The 26,099-nt window shown below is 35.6% G+C and overlaps 1 protein-coding gene across 1 annotated transcript; it reads left to right on the forward strand.

The window, feature by feature from the left end:
* Positions 1-8: 8 nt before the first annotated feature.
* LOC110377490 (beta-secretase 1) lies at positions 9-19,908 on the forward strand. The gene is made up of 9 exons (XM_021336411.3): positions 9-548; positions 895-1,014; positions 1,740-1,892; positions 2,340-2,514; positions 13,698-13,945; positions 14,566-14,637; positions 15,620-15,727; positions 16,103-16,237; positions 17,204-19,908. Exons 1-9 carry the CDS (start codon positions 414-416, stop codon positions 17,513-17,515), a joined length of 1,458 nt encoding a protein of 485 aa, XP_021192086.3. The 5' UTR covers positions 9-413; the 3' UTR covers positions 17,516-19,908.
* The last annotated feature ends 6,191 nt before the right edge of the window (positions 19,909-26,099 follow it).

The raw sequence follows: 26,099 nt of genomic DNA on the forward strand, positions 1-26,099 counted from the left end.
TCAGAGTATAAGAAAGAAGCAAGGAAATCGCACTAGTTCACGTTCAACCTATTCTTAAAATTTTCATTTCATTAAAACCGAGTTCTGTGTAAGGGGGGGCTCTACAGATCATCAGTGAGACGTTATGTTCCTGATTTTTAAATTTGGAACGCAGCCGAAGTAAAACTGATAAAGTTTTTTTTATTTACATATAACTTTTTACAATATCCTAATAATAAATATATAATATACAACATATAACTAATTTATTACCTAATATATACACGTAATATAAATGTTTAAAAAATTGATAAAGTGAGCAAGTGAGTGACATTATAATTGCCAGTGAGTGAGTGTGACACTGACTGAGACTGACAGTCAAAAAAACAAATTGTTGTTCCGTGTTCGTAGTTTCGTACGAGTCGCTATTGAAAATGGCAGTGATATTTATTATTTTTAAAATTCTTATGTTAAGCTTATCAAATTGTTTTGCTGAAGAAATAAACTTGTATGGAGATGCTGGGGAAGCATATGCTATAGACATTTATCTCGGACATCCACATCAAAAGGTATTTATCAGTATTTGATATGAATAAAAAATACAGCAAACAAAAATGTTTTCAACTTGAATTGTATTTTTGGCCAGTATCCAATTTGAGATCATATTTACAAACTAAAGTTGAACCACCGTTGGAGGTCGTAGCTCTGAGCTCTTTTAATTTTTAATGCATCTCTGAAAGTAGGATATATTAGAGGTTGCATATAAATGAGAATATGGGTACCTATTATATTCAAAAAGACGTAATAAGAGCATACAAATATGTTATAAGTAAATAGTTATGATTTCTTAATAAAAACCTTTATTTACCATTTGATGTAAAGTCTAATAACACTTAAATTGTTCTTTATTTTCAGTTCAAATTATTAGTTGACACAGGGAGTACAACTCTAGCCATAGCTGCTTATGCGAGAGAAGACAGCAATATATATTTTCATTCGGATAATTCAAGCAGTCTATATAACAGTGGACATAAGGTAAGGATTTAATGGGAAGAACCCACAATTTAATTTGCCTTCTAAAAAGTGACCATCGACACACTAACCGTGCCAAACTTTGATCAGAAATTGCTTGACCTAATTATTAAAGTGATTTCCACACATTCAGATATTCTTCTTATCCTCCTGCCTTTATCCCAATTTAATTGGTGTTCGAGTAACGTTTTACATTCTTCCATACTCTTCTTTTGGGCTTCATCTCACAAGTAACATTACTAGCTGTATTGATTTCCACTATATCCATATACAATCATGTTCAAAAGGCTTAATCAAATCAAATCAAATCAAATACCTTTATTTTCAGGCTGCATTTGCCCATAGATATATACAAAATTGTTAGTATATAAAAAAAAAAACTGAAAAATTATGTTATTATCACTTCACTATGCACTATGTCACTGTGCGGTCCTGTAGCACTTGTCCGCGGAAGCGACGGAACACCACGTCCTGTGGCCAGAAGTTCTCGTCCAACACGAGGTGCAGGAAACATGTCGGCACTCGCACCACAAACGCCTTGAAATTGGCGTTATGGAATTGGGTTATGGTTAATGTATGCCTCTCATTTCTCTGCATCACCCCATACCATAACAATCAGTTCTTTTTGGTTACTGGTGCTATTTTCATTCTCTTTGTCACTTTAGGTATAAAGAAACTGCAAACTAATTATTGAAGATATTTAAACAGTATTTGTTGCACTTTTACAGATACAAGCCGCATACACACAAGGCAATTGGACAGGACTCTTAGCGTCAGACTTTATTCAGTTTCCTTCCCTCAATGGTTTACCAGAAGTGCGCACAGACTTTGCACTCATTACAGAAAGTCATGATTTCTTTACTAAAGCCTCTGCATGGCAGGTAAGTAGAATCAGTTTAAATAAAATCTATACTAATATTATAAAACTGAAGTTTGTTTGTTGGTTTGCTTGAACGCGCTAATCTCAGGAACTACTGGTCGGATTTGAAACATTCTTTCAGTGTTAGACAGCCCATTTATCGAGAAAGGCTATAGGCTACTTTTTATCCTGGTATGGGCAGTATTTCCCACAGGACGCGGTTGAAACTGGCAGAGGCTAGTCAAGAATAAACTTACGCTGTTTGAGAAAACAAAGAATGAGAATTCTTTATGACCTTACCTTAATCATAAAATATATTAATTTAATGGATAATAAAAAAACCTGGCATTGGCCATTTTGACTGTAATGCAATTGTAGTATCTTAAAAGTGGGAATTATATTTGACGAAGACTGTCCTATTAGTTCCTTCATTGTTGCTATTTAAAAAAAATATGTGTACAACTTTCAGGGGCTCCTTGGTCTTGCATATATGCCAGTTGGAGCGTGGGGCGAAGCCGGTTCAGTAGAATCCTGGCTGGATGCAGTTGACCGTAATTTGAATAGGCCAGTGTCGTTCTATTTAAAACTATGTGGACCAGTAAGCGCAACAAATACAACACATTATGGATATTTCAATGTTGTTGGTATGTATAACATTTATATGTGGTTTAGAATAGCACCTAATTTCATTGCCATAAAACAACTCGTTACGCTAGTTGACTCAATGACGTGAATACAAAGATCTCAAGCGTTTCATGAGACGTTTTGCGAACTTACTCGCTAGACCGCACGTCTGATGTCTACATTACTCAATATGTACAAATACGTGTAGGGTTTTATCTACAGTTAGCGCATCAAGTGACTAAAAGTCAATGAATTATGATTATTTCAAGTGGCTACTGCCACTAGCTAGGTAAATTCGATAGATTTCATCACTATGCGTCTTTATCATTGTTGTCGAGTGGCATTTATGAAAATGACGATTATTTAACAGGCAATGGGTTTCTTTTGTCTAAGAACCAGTCTTTCAATTACAGAGTAAACATCCTTCGAAATAAACTCCCATTTATAAAAAAAGGAGTCTTAAAATATACGTCTTAAGAGCGTGTACGTCAACCGCGCGCCATTTGGCCTAAAATGGTACTTTTCAAACCACTGTTTCTCAGTAACTACTTATCCTATATCTATGTTATTTTTTAATAACGCAAGGTAATTTCACTGTCTATATAGTTAATTGAACATAAATTTCAATTTGTGTAGTTTAAATACTTAAAACCCCTATAACGTAACAGATGTTTTATAAAATTTCCGTTCAGCGTCTATTTCGAAGCTTAAATTCATGTGAAAACAGTGGCAAATCTAATCATATTTATTTTTTTACTCATAGACGAAATCCCCATGCCTATAGTTAGTTGAAAACATTTTTTGATTTAGGTCTCTATCTTTCAGAAAAAAATATTTTAACAATGTGAAAAATTGTGAATTTCAAATGCTTTTTTTACCTATCTATCTTACTTAATTTAATATAACAATTATTTACTATAGTAATATAACTCTTTCTTTAAAACATAAACTTTATATTATAATAGGGTATTTTAGTCTAGATGAGAAAAAAATTAAAAGTGAATTACAATGATTGTTTAGAGGAAAAGCAATCGGGAAATGTTAGTTTCACTTCGTAAGGTACATAAATATATTTTTTATTGCAGTTTAAAGTTTTTAGGTTTTTTTATCTGTCTTTGAACACTACGAAATGTCGCCACCATGCTAATGACGTCATTACGGTAGTGTCAGTTAAAATTTTCAATACATAGGGTCATTTCGCCTGTTCGCGTCCATAGCCCAGTTCGAAAACAAGTCAATTAACACACTAATCAAACGAAAAGTCATTACCGCTAATACGTTAATGTATAAGAGGCACGCACAGATAGACAAACGTTCTGTGCGTCCAACCAATCCTTTTAGAAAAAATAATTAGTCTAGGCTCTTCAACAAGAAAGCGAAAACACGCAGAATTTTAGATAAAAATTAGTGTGCAGCGGCGTGTTTGATGGTAAGTTTTATATTGTTTTATGTGAATTTTAGGATAGATAGCTATTTCTACAGTTTAATGATGAATAAAAGTATAATGTTTATTATGAATTTGGTAATGTTTTCTTATATTTAACGAGTAAAATAAGGTGGACGCGAATTACTACATCGAATTTTACGAAACTTCCACTGTGCGTCCACAATGGACGCGAACTAAAACTATCCTCTATAATAATAAACCAAATTGCGTCCACAGTTTTCGTTAAATACTTGCTTATAAAAAATAATTAAAACATACTGTTTAATATTAATATATTAAACAGTACATTTTTTTATTAAGATATATACGTGGTTATAATTAAATTATCAACTGATATAAGTAATTTCATTTAAGATAAGTTCTTCCGATACAGGAAAAAAGAAGGAAAAGACAACATACACAGAAGAAGATTTAAATAAAGCGTTAAATGTTATTCGAAAGAAGAATAAATCGATAAAAAATATGCAAAGAATATGCTACCTCGTCTGATAATTTATTGACTCAACAATTCTTTTAGTTGTATGTTTACACAAAATTATTAAATTGTTTTGTTAATTTAATATGAAAGGAAATCGATCTACGGATCGAAAACGCCTGGAAGAGCTACTGGTCCATGAAGGAGAACTCCTTTATGTCTGAAGCGGAAACTAGTCATGTGAATTCTGCCCATCCTAACCTACGGCGCTCAGACTTGGTCTTTGACAGAATCTCAAAAGTCCAGGCTAAAAGTATGCCAAAGGAGCATGGAGCGTAGCCTGCTCAGCATACGGCTTAGTGACCGGATACCTACGCAACACCATTATCCAGTCCAAGATCCGGGCATAGTAGATTTGGGCAATAAGTCTGCAAAGTTGAAGTCGAATGCACCCGGACAAGTGGGCCAACATCACCACACACTGGATCCCTGAGGATGGAAGGTGACCGAGAGGGAGACTAAGAAAACGCTGGAGAGAAGACTTGGACAGCTTCCTCTCGGACTGGCCACAAATAGCGATGGACAGAGAAAAATTGAAGGCTATGGGGGAGGCCTTTGCCCAGCAGTGGGACAGCATAGGCTAATAAAAAAAAAAAAAAATATGGCCAAAAACTTAGTATAATCAAGGCGGATCTTAAGCATTCCCTGTGATTTAGAGTAAAATTAACAGAATTGATTACTGTTTATTCTTCAAGTTTCAAAATTAATTGCCTAATTTTAAGTTACTTAAACCAATGTTGAGAAGAATTATTTTTATTTTGTAAAGTGAATTTTAAATGATGATAATGTTGATTTTTAATAATTAAGTGTATTGTTAAATAAAGAAATTGTTCAAATACAATCTTTCTTTATTAATTCTTAACAATTTCACCCCTATATTCCTTTTCAAAGCCGCTGGACGCGAACTGGACCATGGGTGGACGCGAATTGGATTTTGTGGACGCAAACTGGGTAAAACGCCTAATTCTGAGGTTTATCGATTTAAATAGAAAACGTAAGATATTTCTTATACAACTGAAAGTTAATCTTAAAATAGAGTATATAAGGAATACATTACACAAAGGATGATGGGTAAAATTGGCCGGTATATCCAATGAAAACCATTCGCATATCAAATGATAGCTTATACCCTAAGCTTCATTTTTTGTTATGGGCAAAACCTTGTAAACCACCGGAGAACGAAGATATAACACCTGATAGCATAGGACAGCCCATGGACTTGAACCACTTCAGTGCGTATGGGAGGGATGTTTAAGTGTATTATTACTGTCAATAATTGTCAGAACGAGTCACAGAAGGTGTCTGTGCCCATATTTTCCAAGTTAATTGAAAAAAAAAAGATTATTTAGCAGGTAGTATTTACAACGTATGGTGTACGTATTCCGCCGTTCTGGGGAGTCTAACCGGCATAACCAATGAAAACCATTTGCATATCAAATGATAGCTTATACCCTAAGCTTCATTTTTTGTTATGGGCAAAACCTTGTAAACCACCGGAGAACGAAGATATGACACTTGATAGCATAGGACAGCCTATGGACTTGAACTACTTCATTTTGTATGGGAGCGATGTTTAAGTGCATTATATTATTGTCCATATTAGTCAAGACATATCACACAAGGTGTCTGTGCCCATATTTTCCAAGCTTACTGAAAAAAAAAAGATTATTTAGCAGGTAGTATTTACAACGTATGGTGTACGTATTCCGCCGTTCTGGGGAGTCTAACCGGCATAACCAATGAAAACCATTTGCATATCAAATGATAGCTTATACCCTAAGCTTCATTTTTTGTTATGGGTGGAACATTGTTAACCACTGGGGAAAAAAGATATCAGTCCTGTAAGCCTACGACTGCCTATGGAATTAAACTACTTTGGCACGTATGGTATATAAGGAAAACCTATCTTCTCATTATAAACTACCTTCTGCCAGCGGTTTCACCCGCATCCCATGGACACCTCTACACGAACCCGGATAAAAAGCCCATAGCCTTCCTCGATAAATGGGCTATCTAACACTGAAAGAATTTTTCAAATCGGACCAGTAGTTCCTGAGATTAGCGCGTTCAAACAAACTCTTCAGCTTTATAATATTAGTATAGATAACGTAGCTTTTCCACCACTGAAAGATTTTTCAAATCAGTTCAGTCAAGTCCGTAGCCCATTTAATGCAAATACTTGTCGTGAGTACTTGCACAGACATCATCTAATGGCCAGGCCATCTTGGTTTAAAATATAATCCTGTGGAATTGGAGGTGCGCTGGCATCAATCTATCATCACCAATGACAGTCGACTGTCCTGGCTAACAAGCCTGATGTGCCATATGATGAGAACTCTGTGACAAACAACTTAAAAACTTTATTCTACTGATTTAACCCCTCATGTATCCTTGCGGACTTGACCACCCGTTTGGTTACTATTTGTGCATCACTACATAGTAAAAGACAAAGTCGCTTTTTCAGTCTTTATATCCCTATGTCCCTTTGAAAGCTTAACTATTCCAAACTATTTTTGATTTTGATGCGGTTTTCTAATATATGTATTATTATATTCAAAGATAGAGTGATTGAAGAGGAAGGTTTGTATATGTAATAACATCCGTTAAATTGTGAGGAAATATTGTTTTCCCGTGCGAAGCTGGGGTGGGTCGCTACTTTTCTAATAATTCGACAACCAGAACAGAACGAGGAAATGCTATCTCCAATAATGGAAATAATATACGGTGGTAGAAGTAAAAGTTTTTATGTTTTGTTTTGCTATTAAAACAATTATGCCCAGTTAAGACCGATTTTAATTGATAATCTACCAGTATTTAAATAAGTGATACATTGACGAAAATACATCATACAATGAATTTTTCTACTATGGATTTTATTTTAACAAAAAAAAAAATGGTACAAAAAGTACAACTCTTTTGTGCCCGACTGTACTTATTTCCGGTTGATTCTTGACATGAACTGTTTTATTTCAGTAACTGTAGGGTATAAGCAATAATCTAATATACATTAGAACTTTATTGGTTATCAGGCCAGGGTTCATACAAAATTGCCCATCATCCTTTGACATGGAAATGAGTGCTGGAGCATTTTTATTATCGCCGTCAAACTTGCCAACTGCACTAAATGGTCGCCAACAGGCGAAATGACCCTATCAAAATATGTATTACTGACAGCTGTAGTAGCGTAATGACGTCATGACCAAAAAACAATCATGGCGTCCGTTGTGTGCCGCGTTTTCGCGAAATACGCGCGAAATTTGAAATTATGATAAAACAATTAATTTATATTCGTACATAACGTGAGAAAAAAAAATATTTTTAATTTTTTAGAGATATATCAAGACTAAAGAATTTATTTAAGATATATTTCAAAAATGCATGTAATACCCTATTTAATCTCTCGTTTTTATTTTTTTATAAATTATTTAAAAACTACTATAAAACGCTGCACGCGAGTCAACTCAAACCAGACCGCCGCAAGGCTTCACAGAGAGAGGACGTGTCGCTCCGTCACATCGCGTAGGGTGAATAACCTCTGCCGTGGATACCGAGAATAGAGTACATTTCAAGCGCGACCAACAAATCTTGATACATTACTATTTTATTTAAAGCTCAATTTTGAAGCATATTTTTTTATCGATTGAGTTGAAATTTTGTTTGAATGTTCAGTTTTAATGACAATGTATGATTCTATATCCAATATGGCGGACTCCTTAGGCTAGAAATCACTTATTGCAGATGTCTGTTACCAATCGAGCTATATTTTTTTTTTTTTTTTCATTTTGGATGTACCCAAATTTTGAATTTTGATCTCGAATAACTTTTGAAGCATATAGGATAGATAACTTAAAACTTTATTTGCAATGGTAAACCCAAGCTCTTCACCAATATTTGGCTTTCCGGCAATTGTTGTTATTTGACCACAATTTTTCGGTCTGGATGGACTGGACCATTCATATAAACAATCAATTTTTCAAATCGGTCCAGGCGTCTTTGAGAAATCGAGAACAATCACAAAACAATCTAATTGAAACCTCCTCCTTTCTTTTTTTGAAATCGGTTAAAATACAGAAACTCTTAACATTGTCATTAATCATCAGTCGACTATTTAGTACTGTTGAAAATTGTATGTAATATACAGAAAGTCCTCAAAACCAAGGTTTTCATAGGTGCCCGTTTTTTTTGCAAAAGAGTGTAAGTATTAACGACTTATTTTCATGCTTTCATATTTTAGACATCCATAGACTTACACTATTTTCCCGCTATTAACTATTTACTAAATAATATATTTTTTGTTCTACCAATTTCACTCGAAAGGATCAAAATGGTTTGTGTGACTATACGTGAAGTATGATAGGCACGCACACAGCCGCGACGCTAGTCTGCGCGGTTTTTTGCGTTGAATTACCTAAAGTTGACATCGCGCGCCGAGCGTACACGCTCTTAATATCTATTCTTGCTAATGACGATCCTAACACCAATTATACATCTCTCTTTGGTGTCATACAGAATGAGTTCAATTCTTCATTTAAGACCAAAACCTTAAATATTAAAGGTACCTCTTCCAAATTCAACCAATGGGCCACTCCAGGTATTTATATAAGTAGAGCGAGACTATATGAGTTATACGGTATGAAAACTTGTCAATTTGACGATAACTTTGTAAACTATGTTAGACAATATTCCAAAATATTTAAAAAGGTCTGTAATTTTGCAAAATCAAAATTTTTAAGTGATTCTATTAAAACATCCTCAAATAAAATCAAAACTACCTGGAGAATTATAAATAATGAAACTGGCAAGTCAGTGAACCAGAACAACAAGTTAGAGATTAAACTGGACGACAAACTTGTTAGTAATGCGGCTGATGTAGCCAAAGCTTTTAATGAGTTCTTTGCGGATATACCTGTAACCACGACTCGCTCCTTAAATTCATCTTCAACTGACGCTGAACAGCTTATGCGTGCTAGTGTGCCTCAATGTAATTCTTTGTTTAGTTTTGAGCACGTTACTCCAATGGATGTAATTAATGTTTTTAAAACTCTTAAATTAAAAAATACGGGGGATTTTTGGGACATTTCCATCAAACTATTAGGTAATATAATTGACGTCATTGCTCCTTACCTTGCTATAATATTCAACAAGTGCATTGACACTGGTGTTTTTCCTGACCTCATGAAACACAGTAAAGTCATACCTCTATTTAAATCAGGCAATAAGTCAGACATTAGTAATTTTAGACCTATTTCTATCTTGCCTGCCTTTAGTAAAATTTTCGAAAAGTTAATACTCAAGCAGTTACTACGATATTTCAATTTAAATAGCCTCCTTCATACAGAACAATATGGCTTTACCGAAGGTCGTTCTACCACAGATGCTGGTGTTGCACTTTTAAAACATATTTATAACGCATGGGAAAATTCTCAAAATGCTATTGGAGTCTTTTGCGACCTTTCCAAAGCTTTTGATTGCGTCCATCATGATACACTTTTACGCAAATTACGGTTTTACGGAGTCCAAAACGGAGCTCTCAACGTAATAGAATCGTATCTGCAACATAGATTGCAATGTGTAGATGTAAATGGTGCTAAATCATCAGGCCTTCCAGTTCAGCTAGGTGTGCCACAAGGCTCTATATTAGGTCCATTCTTATTCTTAGTGTACATTAATGATTTACCTTACCACCTCAAAAATATCTGCGATGTTGTATTATTTGCAGATGATACATCTCTTATCTTCAAAGTTGACAGAAATAGAGAGCAATTTGACGACGTAAACAGTGCACTCTCAACAGTTACGCACTGGTTTACAACAAACAATTTAGTACTAAATGCTAAAAAAACAAAATGCATTAAGTTCACTTTGCCTAATGTAAAAAACCTAGGTCCTAATGTTATCCTAAACAACGAAGTTCTTCAAACCGTTGCATCTACCGTGTTTCTGGGTATAACAGTTGATACAAAACTTCAGTGGGGTTCACATATTTCTAGCCTCGCGGGAAGGCTTAGTTCTGCTGCCTATGCCGTCAGAAAAGTCAGGCAGTTCACTGACGTCGACACTGCGCGATTAGTGTATTTCAGCTATTTTCACTGCGTCATGTCCTACGGTATTCTATTGTGGGGCAAAGCCGCTGATATACAGAACATATTTATTATCCAAAAACGTGCTATTCGTGCAATATACAAGTTAGGTACCAGAACTTCCCTCAGAGAGTTGTTTAAAGAGATTGGTATTCTCACTGTGGCATCACAGTTCATCTTTGCCAACATTCTGTATATTAGACAGAACCTACATTTATATACCAAGAAAAGTGAAGTCCATAGCATTAATACTAGAAATAAGCATAAACTGTGTGTACCCTATCACCGGCTTCATAAAGTGCATGACTCATTTCTGGGTTTAGGTATTCGTTTTTATAATAAGCTCCCTCTGCCCTTTCTAGAACTGCCGTTTAATAAATTCAAAGTACAAATTAAGGCTGTTCTTATAAAAAAGGCATACTACACCATCAATGATTATTTGAATGATAAAAATAGTTGGTCGCCATGATGAACGCAAGACAGCTATATTATTTGGATAATTTTAATTTCTCCCATTTAATCTCTTTGACTCAATGATATTTATTTTGTTTTTATTCATTATTTTATTATTATGTTTTTACATTATTGACAAGATACATTCTTTGTATTAATTCTTTGTTTTGGATTTTAGTAAATAAGGACCACTACTTCGCGAGAACTGATAATTTGATCTTGATATTGAGTTGTGTAGCAGTGAGTACGTCATGCTCCCTTAGACGGCACTGCTTGCGGTAGCGTCGGCGGTCGGGTTGCCTCCCTCCCTCAAAAATGCGCGAGGGGGGCGATGGCTGATCCTCGCGTTATGCTCGTGAACGGGTGCTGCTTGTGGTGCCAGGTCGTCTTACTGACTATATATTAGTTTTTTTTTTAATTTTGTAAACTCATTTTATTTTGCTTATGTTCTGGCTGAGCGGTCTAATTTACTAATTTACTAGTTGACAAAAGAATAGCACATGTAGGGCACTCCCTTAAATCCTATTAAGTGTAAATAATTGGAGGCTATAATTTTATTTTCATCAAACTTATTAAATGCTTGAGTTAGTTAAGGTATGTAGGGTGAGTGCTAGCTAGCATGTGGTGTATAATTAATTTTTACTGTAATTTTGTGTCAATATTGCATATTGTCCTCTATTGTGGAATACAAATTACATTGTATACAAATGTACATATCAAACATTGTTTAAGGTTCTTCTAACCTACAGACAGACATGTGTTGCTGGGGAGTTTGTTGCGCCACTTCTTCTTCCCAGCAAAAACACATAGGAAGTGGTGAAGGGTGGGCGTTTTGGGGGCTGTCTATTGTTAATTCCTGACGTTCAAAAAGTGCTGTCTTGCAGCCAAGTTTGAATAAACGATTTTTGATTTTGATTTTTGATTTTATAAAATAAAAACAATATCCGGATTTTGTGAAGGCCGAGTGAGTCACACGTGTTGTAAAGGAGGTGTGTCTAGCTAAGTGACTCCTTCACAACACGTGTTGTAAAGGTGTGTCTAGCTAGTGACTCCTGCACAACGCGTGTTGTAAAGGGGGTGTGTCTAGCTAGTGACTCCTGCACAACGCGTGTTGTAAAGGTGTGTCTAGCTAGTGACTCCTGCACAACGCGTGTTGTAAAGGTGTGTCTAGCTAGTGACTCCTGCACAACGCGTGTTGTAAAGGGGGTGTGTCTAGCTAGTGACTCCTGCACAACGCGTGTTGTAAAGGGGGTGTGTCTAGCTAGTGACTCCTGCACAACGCGTGTTGTAAAGGAGGTGTGTCTAGCTAGTGACTCCTGCACAACGCGTGTTGTAAAGGAGGTGTGTCTAGCTAGTGACTCCTGCACAACGCGTGTTGTAAAGGAGGTGTGTCTAGCTAGTGACTCCTGCACTACACGTGTTGTAAAGGAGGTATGTCTAGCTAGTGACTCCTGCACAACGCGTGTTGTAAAGGGGGTGTGTCTAGCTAGTGACTCCTGCACAATGCGTGTTGTAAAGGAGGTGTGTCTAGCTAGTGACTCCTGCACAACATGTGATGTAAAGGAGGTGTGTCTAGCTAGTGACTCCTGCACAACGCGTGTTGTAAAGGAGGTGTGTCTAGCTAGTGACTCCTGCACAACGCGTGTTGTAAAGGAGGTGTGTCTAGCTAGTGACTCCTGCACTACACGTGTTGTAAAGGAGGTGTGTCTAGCTAGTGACTCCTGCACAACACGTGTTGTAAAGGAGGTGTGTCTAGCTAGTGACTCCTTCACGACACGTGTTGTAAAGGAGGTGTGTCTAGCTAGTGACTCCTGCACAACGCGTGTTGTAAAGGAGGTGTGTCTAGCTAGTGACTCCTGCACTACACGTGTTGTAAAGGAGGTGTGTCTAGCTAGTGACTCCTGCACAACACGTGTTGTAAAGGTGTGTCTAGCTAGTGACTCCTGCACAACATGTGTTGTAAAGGTGTGTCTAGCTAGTGACTCCTGCACAACACGTGTTGTAAAGGAGGTGTGTCTAGCTAGTGACTCCTGCACAACGCGTGTTGTAAAGGTGTGTCTAGCTAGTGACTCATGCACAACGCGTGTTGTAAAGGTGTGTCTAGCTAGTGACTCCTGCACAACGCGTGTTGTAAAGGTGTGTCTAGCTAGTGACTCATGCACAACGCGTGTTGTAAAGGAGGTGTGTCTAGCTAGTGACTCCTGCACAACACGTGTTGTAAAGGTGTGTCTAGCTAGTGACTCCTGCACAACATGTGTTGTAAAGGTGTGTCTAGCTAGTGACTCCTTCACAACGCGTGTTGTAAAGGAGGTGTGTCTAGCTAGTGACTCCTGCACAACATGTGTGAAGTCTTACGTGAGTGCGTCTTTAACGTCTAGAAAGTACGCAATCTTAGCTGAGTCATTTAGTGCAGTAGAATCCGTTTATTATGACTCAGCTAAGATTGCGTACTTTTTAGTATCTTCTTCCCAACTATCCAGTATAACCGGGTCGGCTTCCAGTATAACCGGATGCAGCTAAGTGCTGTACATAGATGGACTTCCTAACTGACCTCCGCAGTCCAGCTACCTGGACGACCCTTTACCCCTTGGTATGACTGGTGGTCAGACTTTCTGGCTTGCGGCTGCCCGTCTATGACGAGTGACATTGAGGAATGGAAGGGAAAGACGTATTGCGCCGACCCCAAATAAAATTTTCTTAAGGGCAGGAGGATGACAATGATAACTTAAGTAATTCTTTCTTTTACAGATGACCACACACAAAATTATAATCGTAATAAAACATTTCGTACACCGGTGTTGCGCAAACGATGGTATGAAGTAGGTGTCATAGCTATCAGAGTTATGAGTACGAAGAGTAATGGAACTAATGTGGTCCAAGTTCAAGATGAAGTGAGGGACCCCGATGAAGAAATGTGCGTTCAACTGAACGCAGTCAAAAGCATTGTGGATAGTGGAACAACTCAAATAAAGCTGCCTGATAAGTTGTTTAGACAGGTAAATAACTGTAGGTTTTACTTATAATTTGACTAAGGAACTTACCTGCCCTGGATAGAGTACCTCTATTCTTGTTTGAGCTATATTAGTGCTGAATTTCTTCTAAATCTGATTGCGTAATAACAAAGATACAAGCACACTCACAAACTCGCCTTTTTTAGAGAAATAGACATAGACGTCATCGACTGCAGCCATAGAATCGATAAGACGAGACACTTGAAAACGTGAGACGTGAAAGGACATGTCATGACATGTTCAAAGCGCCTGCCGACAGTCACGTAGCCATATTTAAATAGGATATGCAATGATGTCAAAAAATATAATATTATTTATTTTCTTCTAACAGTAAAATAATTTGTTCCTTATCTTTGGATATGATAATATACAAGTTTATTTTCCTTTCGTTGTGTGCCTAGATAACATATCATAGAAACGTGACTCAGTTTAATATCCTACATCAATGAAAACTAGCTTGATGCTAGGAAATAGTGGTAAGTGGTACCACTTTTGCAAATTAAGTGACAATTAGTGACAAGAAAGTGAAACTCTTTAACGCCAATGTCCTATTAAGTGTAGCATTAATCATAATATTGTAATATCCTTACGTTTCAATATTTCAGGTTGTTGATGAGCTCAAGAACGAATTTCGAAAATCTGAAGTAATATTGGATGAATTTTGGAATGGAAGAGAGGTAAATACTTCCGCATTTATTATCCTATTACATAAATATTTATCTTTACTTTCTTTATTAACTAAGTGTCGTTATAATTTGTACTCATTTATGTCATGATCATCATCACCTGCCTAGCCTTTTCCCAATTATGTTGGGGTCGGCTTCAAGCCAAACCGGATGCAGCTGAGAACCAGTGTTTTACATTATGCGACTGCATATCTGACCTCTACGACTCAGTTACCCAGGCAATATTGCTTCTGACTAGCCGTAACAACTGCCAGAGATGTTCGAATGACAGCCAGGACCCGCCAACTCATAGTGCCTTTCTGGAAGTTTCTGAATTATGGATTACTACCTTCCGTCCGAAGCTTCGTGGGGTTGATAAAAAAGTAGTCAACGATAATCCAGAGTATCACCTATCTAGATACCGGTAGACTGGAAGCCGACCCCTACATAGTTGGGAAAAAGGCTTGGAGGATGATGACCTATCTACCTATTACCTATACCCCTACCTACGCTATTATACCAAACAGTAGGCAGGCTCCAGAACTACGCATGTTGTGTGACTAATCAAAAGATGATGAGGGATTTTCTTTTTCATTCTTTTCCTAGCTGATGACTAGATGTCGCTGACCATTTTGTGAGTCATTTTTAGGCGACCATACCCAAAGGGTAAAACGGGATCCTATTCGTATACCTTGTTCATATGTCACCTGGTAACAGCAAATACTGAAAATATAATTTAAAAATAGTAGTAAGGGGGCTTCCATACCAGTCTAACCAAGGGGTATCGGGTTGCCCGGGTAACTGGGTTGAGGAGGTCAGATAGGCAGTCGTTTGTTGTAAAGCACTGATACTCAGCTGAATCCGGTTAGACTGGAAGCCGACCCCAACACAGTTTGGGAAAAGGCTCGGAGGATGATGAAGGGGGCTTCCATACAACAAACGTGATTTATATCTAAAATATTACGGTACAGGGAATTTATTTGTCTGGTTCTAGGCTGCTTGCTGGCCGGAGCCTCAGGTGTGGTCCTTGCCCTGGTTGGCGATAGACCTTCTTAGTGCCGACGCTGATAATCAGTATTTCACGTTGGAGATTCCACCGCAGGTGAGTACCAATTGTTTTTATTTATTTATTTCAGGGAATTAAAACCCATAAAAATACAATACAAAAATATAAAAATGCTTTTAAACTAATACATAAGATTATAACAATAAATACAATACTTAACTTAAATACAGTGCGCAAAGCTTGTGTACTATAATGTTCTGCGTAGCTTGGTCATCTTATATGAGAACAGTTGCCGTGGTCGACAATCGGCTAGGTGGACATCATCAGTCAAATGTAATTTTGGAAATAAATATTTTTGCTCAAGTTCATTTTTACATCAACTGAAATTTTTTATACCTACAAAAAAAAAATTGTGTCAATCATTTTATTGAATATTTTTTTTCCAATAAAAATGTATGTGATTTTGTACAGAATTACATGCTTGTCGTGGGCGTTCACAACAGCAGCAACACAACTGGGACCGTGTCTACATATTGCTATAAACTGGGATTGGAAGCGGGAGGCACGGAAACTGTCATCGGGTACATTGCTATGGAAGGATTGCAGGTACAGTTGAATCTATTTAATCCTAGGCCTAAAACGCACTGTGGGCGTGACCAAAACCATCAGTTACAAGTAAACTAACGAGGCATTCGGATTCTTTGAGACATCTGCCAACAATTTAAAGTATTACAAAAAATGGGCGTCTTCCAAAGAAGGCGTATAGGGGCGGAGACAGTAACGTTCCTCGTCCCCCGACCACTACTCCCGCTACTTTCTTAGGAGATTTTCCATTATGGCCCTTCCTCTCGTCATTTTGTTGTTTATGGTTTAGTATGAATCCGGATATAATGCCAATCCTCTTATTCTGAAGTATTCTTACAGCAAAGTTTGGTTTCTTTCATATAAAATTCTTTGTAACCAAGGGCTTACATGAATGGCACAGCACGGCGCAGCTCCAACTTGGCGATTAACTTGTCATTGAATTTGACCCTTAAATCGTATCTCATGTAAAACGTTTTATAACGTCAATTTAAGGCGCTGACACCACCCAAATTGCCTTGTCTCAAACAATTTTTTGCCAAACTTATACAGTTTTTGACGGCGAAAAAAAAAAAAATTAATCATGAGCATATTTCTGAGAACCTGTTAATTTTACAACACGTTCTTGAAAAGTTTTCTCGATAAAAAAATGTAAACTTACCTCTTCAAATGATCTTCCAAAAAAATATCTGTATTACTTATCAACGCACACTGATAAAATTTGTAACATCAAAGAGTCCATAACTATGTAAATACAGAACTTAGTTATTTTATTTTTGACTACTCAACTAATTTTAAAGCTATTAATTTATATTATGTTACGGACGTCCCGTCAACAGGCTTCGCTTTCGTAGCTACGTATTTTGTTTTGGTTGCAATCAGCCTCTTAAGAATCCATCGCCGGGATGGCAGCGAACTTACAGCTGCCTAACAACAGTTGCGCAATGCCGGCAAAGTTTTATTTAAATATTTTTTTTTTTATAATTTCAGGTTCTATTCAATAGATCAGCCGGTTGGATTGGTTTCCAATCATCAGAGTGCGGCTCAAACGCTCGCATCACGGGTCCTTACAACGCTTCTGAATCACTTTTATCGAGTTGTCAACTAATAAGGCCGGTTGCAGACGTGGCAACATCTATCAAAGCTGCTCAGTGGTCATTGTGTGGAGTATTTATTATAGCAACAAGTGTAATAACATATTTACTAGCGCCTACTGTAAAATCCCTATGTGACAGAAAAGTTCGAAGGCTACAACAAATTTCTCTGTCACAAACAGCCTTAGTTGAACAAGAATCTGAGTAGAGAGGATTGACTGAATTTATTCTAGTTCTGGTCTTAGTCAATAACGTCAAAATTCAGATATTTTATTCCTATATTTAAACTGCAACGTAAGGCGTTTTGATTCTGATCTCAAAGATAAAAAATAGTATTTAACATAAACTGGGGGGATATTTTTATTTTAAACCTTCTCATTTAGACAAAAAGTCTTATGTAGTAATATATTTATAAGTTAATAGTGACTTAACATATTTGGTAGGTATTGTTACGGTCGCATACTGAAACGCTACTTAAAAGAGAGACATCTCAAACATCATTCTATATCTGTCGCAACTTACGTAAATGGTCACAAAAAGACTTAAACTAACAGAACGACCTTTAGAACTTATAAGTAAGCGTTTCAGTAGTTTCAGTTTCCATGTACCTTACTCATGTCTTTGAAAGTGTGATTTTCGAGTCCACCAAATCCAAGCGGAGCTGAGAAGTAGGTATACAAAGAACCAATAGAATTTTGTTACTCGAACATATGGGATAATAGTATAACTTGCTTAAAGACTTCTCCGCTCCGTTCCAGTTTGATGGAGTCTAAATCTTAGAATATTATTATAATAAGTAGGTACCTAATTAATCTTTTTCGTTCTCAAAGTCAAAAAGTGTGAACAATTAATACTAGAGGTATATTCAGGGAATATAAAGCAGTGTTCATCGAACAATACAAAGCTGTATATATATTCAAAGTAGTCCTTAGAATTTAATTAATTATTAGATTTGCACTGTAAATATTTTTAAAATTACCAAATACCAAAATTCGAAAAAAAATGTGTGATATAATGTAAATACTCGATTAGGGCATTCTGGTTTTTTAATCTAGTTATAATTTACTCTAAAAGAGTAGTGTTTTATTTTTGTAAGTGATAAGTAGATAATGTATTTATTACCTAGGTGAATATTTTATAATTTCACTGAATTACTCGTATTGTGAATACAATCTGTTGATTTGCATCTGTGCAAAATTCAAGGAGGTTGACATAAAATACGTAATTAATTGAAATAGCTGATATGTGCCGGTTTTTTTTGTTCTTGCTATTCAATAGTATTTCTGTATTAACCCAATTTTATGAATGCAATGATTGATGGTCGTTGCGTATGCTTTGTGTTGTTTGTGTGAGGGCGCAGTGCAGTTTTAAAGCCAGTAACACACGCGCCGAGTTTAAATACGGCTAGGTGACACTGACGGATTTCCGTAAACATAATAAAAAAAATACGTACCAATTTTATTGTTGATTTGCACGGATGAAAATCAACAGTTTTTATAAGTATCAAGGCTGACTTGCACCATCGCTCCATAAATAAAAATATAATGTGTTCTCTATAATTTGTTTCAAAACGATGAAGGTAGAATTTTCTGTACTAGTAATATAAAGCTAAAAAGTTGGTTTGAACGCGATAGACTCGGGAACTACTGGATTGATTTGGAAAATTCTAATGCGTTAGGTAGAAATGTGTCGAGGAAGGATTTTTATCCGGGTGCGACGAGTAGGTAGTTCCTACCACACAGATGGCGGTAGCTAGTTGACCTATAAAAATATTTGGGAGTAGTGCAAGCAAGCCTTAGTCTACTTGTAAAGTAAATATCTTTAAAATCATTCTACTTTCGGGGCTACACGGTTCTATCGATATTTATAGTTTCTAAACAGCATTGCTATTAAACATGGAAACTTCGTACTACTATATCGGGTGTGTCGTTCATAATCACATTAAATTAAATGCGTTAATATACTGCTTAATATATGTCGATTAACACAAAGATAAAAGAAAAATACGTAAAAATAAAAAAATGATTTTTTCAAACAAAGTAAATGGAATAAAAATGTGCAAAAATTAGAACACCATATAAAAGTCAGTCATTACAAACAACTGAAATTCTCCCTTGAAAACTGACAGCTGTCAACTGATCAAAACATACGATACTCCTAACTTTATCTCTGCTTTACACATGATGTTGTAAATTATAAAAACGAAAAATGACTCCTGTGGTTAAACCACTGAATGAATTAGGTTATTTTTTTTACAATTCGCCATAGAATATCATAAAGTATATGCGATAGGATTTAATGTGATTGTGAACGACACACCCGATATAAATATATCTAGATATAAATTGTTCTAGAACAATTAAGCCCAGCGTGGTCGTTATCGTAACGTTAAATTAACTGTAATACTCGAATGGAAAACACTCCTTACTGTACATAATTGATGTTCCACATGAAGTAAGGAATTTACAGATCTATCAGTTTATTTGACGTCTCGATAATAAAGGTACCTAAGGTATTATATATAAGGTATTTATGCTAGACTTGTTTCAAATCATTGATGTTAATGCATATCAAAAATCCAATATTAAAAAATTGATCTCAGTTTCACAAAATTATATTTTGCTATCGTAAAATAGGTTTATTGTAGAGCTCATTCGAAGCGTTTTCCTCTTTTAGCAAGTTTTAACTATTTTTAATGCTTAGGTCCCGCTATGAAATAATCAATTGCAAACTAGATCTTACTGACTGTTGACTTACTGCTGTGACTGTCAACTCCACACGTAGAATACTCATAACACATCGTTAAATTGGCTTCATACGCTAATTATGAATAGGGAAATACTTCAACTATAATTTATATAGTAATCCAGTCGCAATTTTAGAAGTCAATAATTATTAATATAAACGCTACACGCATTCTGAATTATCACTATTCTGGCACCTCGGTATATATTCACGATTTGCCATATTACGAATTGCCATAAGTATTATAGTAAATTATTCACGTTAAACTGTAGGTCCCGGCTGTCATTGAACATCCTTGGCAGTCGTTACGGGTAGTCAGAAGCCAGTAAGTCTGACACCAGTCTAACCAAAGGGTATCGGGTTGCCCGGGAAACTGGGTTGAGGAGGTCAGATAGGCAGTCGCTTCTTGTAAAGCACTGGTACTCAGCTGAATCCGGTTAGACTGGAAGCCGACCCCAACATGATTGGGAAAAAAGGCTCGGAGGATGATTCACGCTTAGAATATAAATATAGTATTATTCTTTAGTTTTTGGCATCAACTAAAAAATATCAGATTTTTTTGTAGATTGAAGTACCTAATAGTTTTTTTTTTCAACGGTGGAATGGTGTTGTAGTAAAGCTAAAATTTTTACTCCTGCGATATATTTTCAAAAAAGTAGGAATCTCAACGACATAAATTGTAGAAACATTTTAAATTGTGAATTCGCTGCTCAATTTGCATTGCAACCTTAACCATTATATAGTATCTGTTGAGACCCCCTCACTTATCTAAAATACAAAATTTCATTAATATACCTATTGTAGGTCTTGAGATATTGACGTCAGAAAATCGCTATTTTTACTATACACTCACTGACTGATTCACTGATTCACTGACTCACTCATCAAAAACCTAGACCACTTCCAATGGTCGTATTGACTTGAAATTTGGCATGGAGGTAGGTCTTTATGTCAAGGTAAAGGAAAAAATCTGAAAATGGCCAAGTGGGAGTCGGTTTCAAAATAATGAAGGTGTAAAATACCCAGTGTAAATTTATACCCCTAAGGAACTAAAACGAACTAAATTTATCTATATTTATATAATATATCTTCGAATGGTCGTACCGATCTGAAATTCGTTACAAAGGTTTGTATTTAGTCAAAGTAAAAATCTGAAAACGGCCAAGTGTGAGTCACTTTCGAAAATAACGAATGTGTAACTTTGATCCACGAACATAATATATGATAACATGTCATGTCAGTCAGTTGGTAAATCTAGTCCATTTAGTTAATCTAGTTCATTTCTTTGTAAGAAGCACAGTGCATATTTAAAAATCTGAAAGATAGTATAAATGAGACATTTACTTAACTAACTTAATCATAAGAAAAAAATAAAATAAACAGCCTTACAAAATAAATGAAATCCCACCCAAAACAAAATGTGAAAGACTGCCAAGTTCGATAATATGGGAATGCTTCGCCTATAAAAGAAGTGAGATCTGAATAAGTACCAAGTTCCATACACATACCTCAGTTAAAAATAGTTACTTTTTAATGATGATTACTTGGCAAGTTTTAATAGAAAATTAAATACTTGATTCATTGCGTTTAGTAGGTTTATAACAAGGTGTATGAAAACTTGCCAAGTAACATCATTAAAAAGTAACTATTTTTAACTGAGGTATGTGTATGGAACTTGGTACTTATTCAGATCTCACTTCTTTTATAGGCGAAGCATTCCCATATTATCGAACTTGGCAGTCTTTCACATTTTTGTTTTGGGTGGGATTATATTAACCGATTTCCGAAAGAGGTTCTCATTTAGCCAAAGCTCGACCTAAAGAAAAGTATCGCATTTGTTGTGGTTATTCTTAGTATTGTAATGATAATAAAATACGTCTTAATACACGTATCAACTTGTTCTAAGTTACTATACCACTTCTTATGATTGAAAACATTACAGATTTTTAACTTGATACTTGATAGAAGATATTGTTAAATAGCGAATATGTGTACTTAATTATATACCTAACTGTTTTTGCAATCAATGTATTTTGTCTGTTCTTAATATTGAATTACTTTTAGTGTTCTTGTCCCAATTTTAACTCACATACACTAAACTATTTTCAAGTACATATATATTTTAGTACAATCTTTATAAATATAGGTATTGCACAAGTATTTTTAATATTGTATAAGGAATACACATCATTATAGTTTGAATAGTGACAATTTTCATTGCAATCATGCAAACGTGGAAAGCATTAACGATCTTACATGATAATAAATCCGTCAAAACGAGCCGAGTAAAGCGTACGGGCACTGCCTATACTTTTCAATAATTCAACATAAATAGAAATGTACAGAATTTGATGAATTTATTATTTAAAATTTTCTAAAGAATTCTACTCAAAAAATTGTTGTTAAATATTTCAAAACAAGTTACTGTTTCTTTCTACGGTAGTAATATAAAAAAGTTGTTCCACGAGTTAGTATTTTTTTCTTCAAACAAATGTGAAGGTAATAACAATTTTTTGTGGCAATACATAACTGTTCAAACATTACTAGGAAACACTATGATTGCTAGATTTGCATAAATAATTCAATACGTAGGTCATGTATAATAATATTAATATACATAGATACGTATTTTCTTCTCATGGCCATTTTTTGTATGCTGGTTATAGTTATCGTTAAAGTTAATGGCGGCTGGTAGCTAACTTCCAGGCAACAGTAATATGGCCCATACTTCTCGCTGATTTTCCGAGCCGCCATAAACTTTGGCGAGAATTTATATTTATATTCTCAGTAGTACAGATGCTAATGTAGTTTCTGACATAGGCCTATTAAATGGAAACAATTGAAGTATTACTGTGCAATACAAAATCTTAGCTACGAACTAGCAGCTGTAATATTAGTATTTATTGAAACTATTATTTATAGTACCTATACATACTGTAGGTGCTGTTAAAAAAACCGGACAGTACCTATAGTAAAAACAATTATATTTAGATGGAGTATTTTTTTCAGTCTGTAATTTACGTTTCGTCCCGGTATGCGCAAAATCTTATGTTATTATTTATGTAAAAAAATTGTGACTTCAGGCCGAATTGTAATTATAAATAAGAACCTATATGCCATACATAAGTATTTATTATAAGTAGGTGAACTCTCTAAATTCATTTGATAAAATCACTATTATAGTTTTTGAATTCGTATGATCTGTAATATCATAGTTATTTATTTTACGTCTTTACTGTAAATTATGATGACCAATTTAGGCAAAAGGGTTAAATGCTAATAAATTATATATTTACAATAAATTAATTTGATCTAGGCTTTGTGTTTCTTTAAATATACCTTCTTACCTTTTTATTTTAGGATGGTTACCATGGTTACCCATCCATGATCTGAAAGGGGCTTCCGCACCATCCGCACGGACGACGGGAGTGTCATAAACGAATTTGCCAAACTCTGGTTAGCGCTATATCGGGTGAAAATCATACCTAATCATATTAAATCCTATCACATATACTTTATGATATTATATGGTGAATTGTAAAAAAAATAACCTAATCCATTCATTGGTTTGGCCAAAGGAGTCATTTTTAGTTTTTTTATAATTTACAATATCATGTGTAAAGCAGATATAAAGTTTGGAGTATCGAATGTTTGAATAGTTGACAGATGTCAGTTTTCAAGTGATATGCGAATTTCCGTTGTTTGTAATAACTGACCCTTATATGATGTTCTGATTCTCGCACATTTTTATTCTATTTACTTTGTTTGAAAAAATCATGTTTTTATGTGATTAGGTACGACACACACTATACCTACATTTTTTTCATTTCTCCGTATATGTTATGGTAGATTTTTCATTTTGAAATGACCTGCCACGTTCCAAAATTATCCGTTTCGTTAATTTAAAATTGAATATCGGTTAAGCATCGTACCTAATCCTCATCCAGTGATCCGGTAAATCCCCAACAACTTGCTGCAATATAAGGAATTTTGTCGCGTACAAAATTAAATTTTCTTCCACAGAGCATTAGGCACAATTCTTTTCAATCTCAGTGTAATCGCAATTTAATTTCAGTTTCGAGTCGCGACTTCTGTTCTATCTCGTTTCAATGCAAATTGCCGCAAAACGCTTGACGACTGAATTATTTAATCGAACTCGAGAGCTCTTTGAATAGATATTTTTTTTCTGTGAATGTTACGAGTGAAGCGCCTAATTGAATGTCTAGAAAGATGCTTGTGTTTAATAAGTAGATTTTCGTTAGTAGGTTGCGTAACCAGTTTTATCAAAATGAAAAGTTTATTCCAAATATCCAAGGATTCAATTTGGATTCTCAAGAGATCAAACGTTAAGAAAAATATCGAATAGACAAATATATTTGATGGTATATATATGCAGCAGATAATTAAATAATGCATTAGAGGAAAACGCGATATTAGTTTGAAAAACGCCTCATCATCCCCCGAGCCTATTCCCAACTGTGTTGGGGTCGGCCTCCAGTCTAACCGGATTCAGCTAAGTGCTTTACAAAAAGCGACTGCCTATCTGATCTCCTCAACCCAGTTGTACCCGGCCAACCCGATACCCCTTGGTTAGACTGGTGTCAGACTTACTGGCTTCTGACTACCCGTAACGACTGCCAAGGATGTTCAATAACAGCAGTTTGAAAAATGTCTAATTAACTGAAAAATAGATATAGGAAGGTACCTACTATCTACCTATACACAGGTATTACTTAAGTAGCTTAGTGAGCATGTAGGTAAGTCAAGAGGTCATCAAATTACTTTAATTTACTACCGATCGTAGCGGATTATCAAAGAGTATGTATCGCTATTTCCGAAGCGACCTGGTTATTAATTTCAAGGAAATCACTTATTTAATTGCTTCGGAGGCAGGGAATTAGAACATAGATATCTACCTAATAAATAATTCTATAATTTGATGTCTAGTTTGCCTACTTATTAGTTACGTGAAGTTGAACAAAACAACTTATTTTATATTTTTGTAACGAGTTCTTCTATACTTACCAACTGAGATAAAATTATGGTGTGGAAGGTTTTTTTTTTTCCGACGTTAAAAATCATCAAATGACCCCTCCGGCTGTGGGTTAGCAGCGGTGAGGGAGTGTCAGACTCTTACTGACTAAAAACCGTCGTGTTCCGTCATAGGCCTTTTATGTACCAGGGCCGCGGTATCTCTTTCGAACAACCCGCAGCAAACGTCAAAGATATAGTCAAGACCAAGACTGAAGTCATCAACCATGTTATTTTTATGACGCATAATTAATTATAGGTAGCTACTATACACATATGCAGTCATTTAACTTCATAGTTGTATTGCAATGAAATATGTAAGTACCTATTTACCTACTTAGCCAAGTATCTACCTTTATAGACTGTACAAAAGGTAAAATAAAATAGAAGGATAAAGGGGTAATTTGTGAAAGAAACACTAGAATAGTACAGTTGATTGGCGTCAACTGTAAGAGCTAAGATAAAGCCCTTAGCTTAAACCTAGCTCAAAAAAACAGTAGGTAGACAGAAGTTTTGTAAGGCGTTACAAACAGGCAAGGCTACACCTATCACATCATAATTACTTCAGAGTAGGAAAGTAGGAACCTACTTACTTAGGTACCTACCGTAAACGAATTCATTAAAAAGATCAAGCGAATTGAATTGCGTAAATATCAATTGAGAGTTTAAACATTTAATTAGCCACTTAATTATTGGCTATTGAATATTCCGACAGCCTCGGTCAATGGACATTCGACAATCAGTTTTATTTTGTACCTACATGAAAACATCTTAATTAACTTGGCTAGTATTGAAACCCGATTTTAAATGAAAAAAATGTGTCTGTATATCCTTCCTACTAAACAATTAACATACCTACCTACTTAGCTTAAACATAAAAAAACTAGTCTTCCAGGCTGAAAAAATAAGATTATTTATGTAAATATTGGTACAACCCCGATTGGTGGGGGGACTCAAAAGATCGAGAGGTGTGGAGGCTAAATGGGGAGGCCTTTGCCCAGCAGTGGAACAGTACA

This window comes from Helicoverpa armigera, chromosome 7, assembly GCF_030705265.1.
Source record: "Helicoverpa armigera isolate CAAS_96S chromosome 7, ASM3070526v1, whole genome shotgun sequence".
Taxonomy (NCBI): Eukaryota; Metazoa; Arthropoda; class Insecta; order Lepidoptera; family Noctuidae; genus Helicoverpa; species Helicoverpa armigera.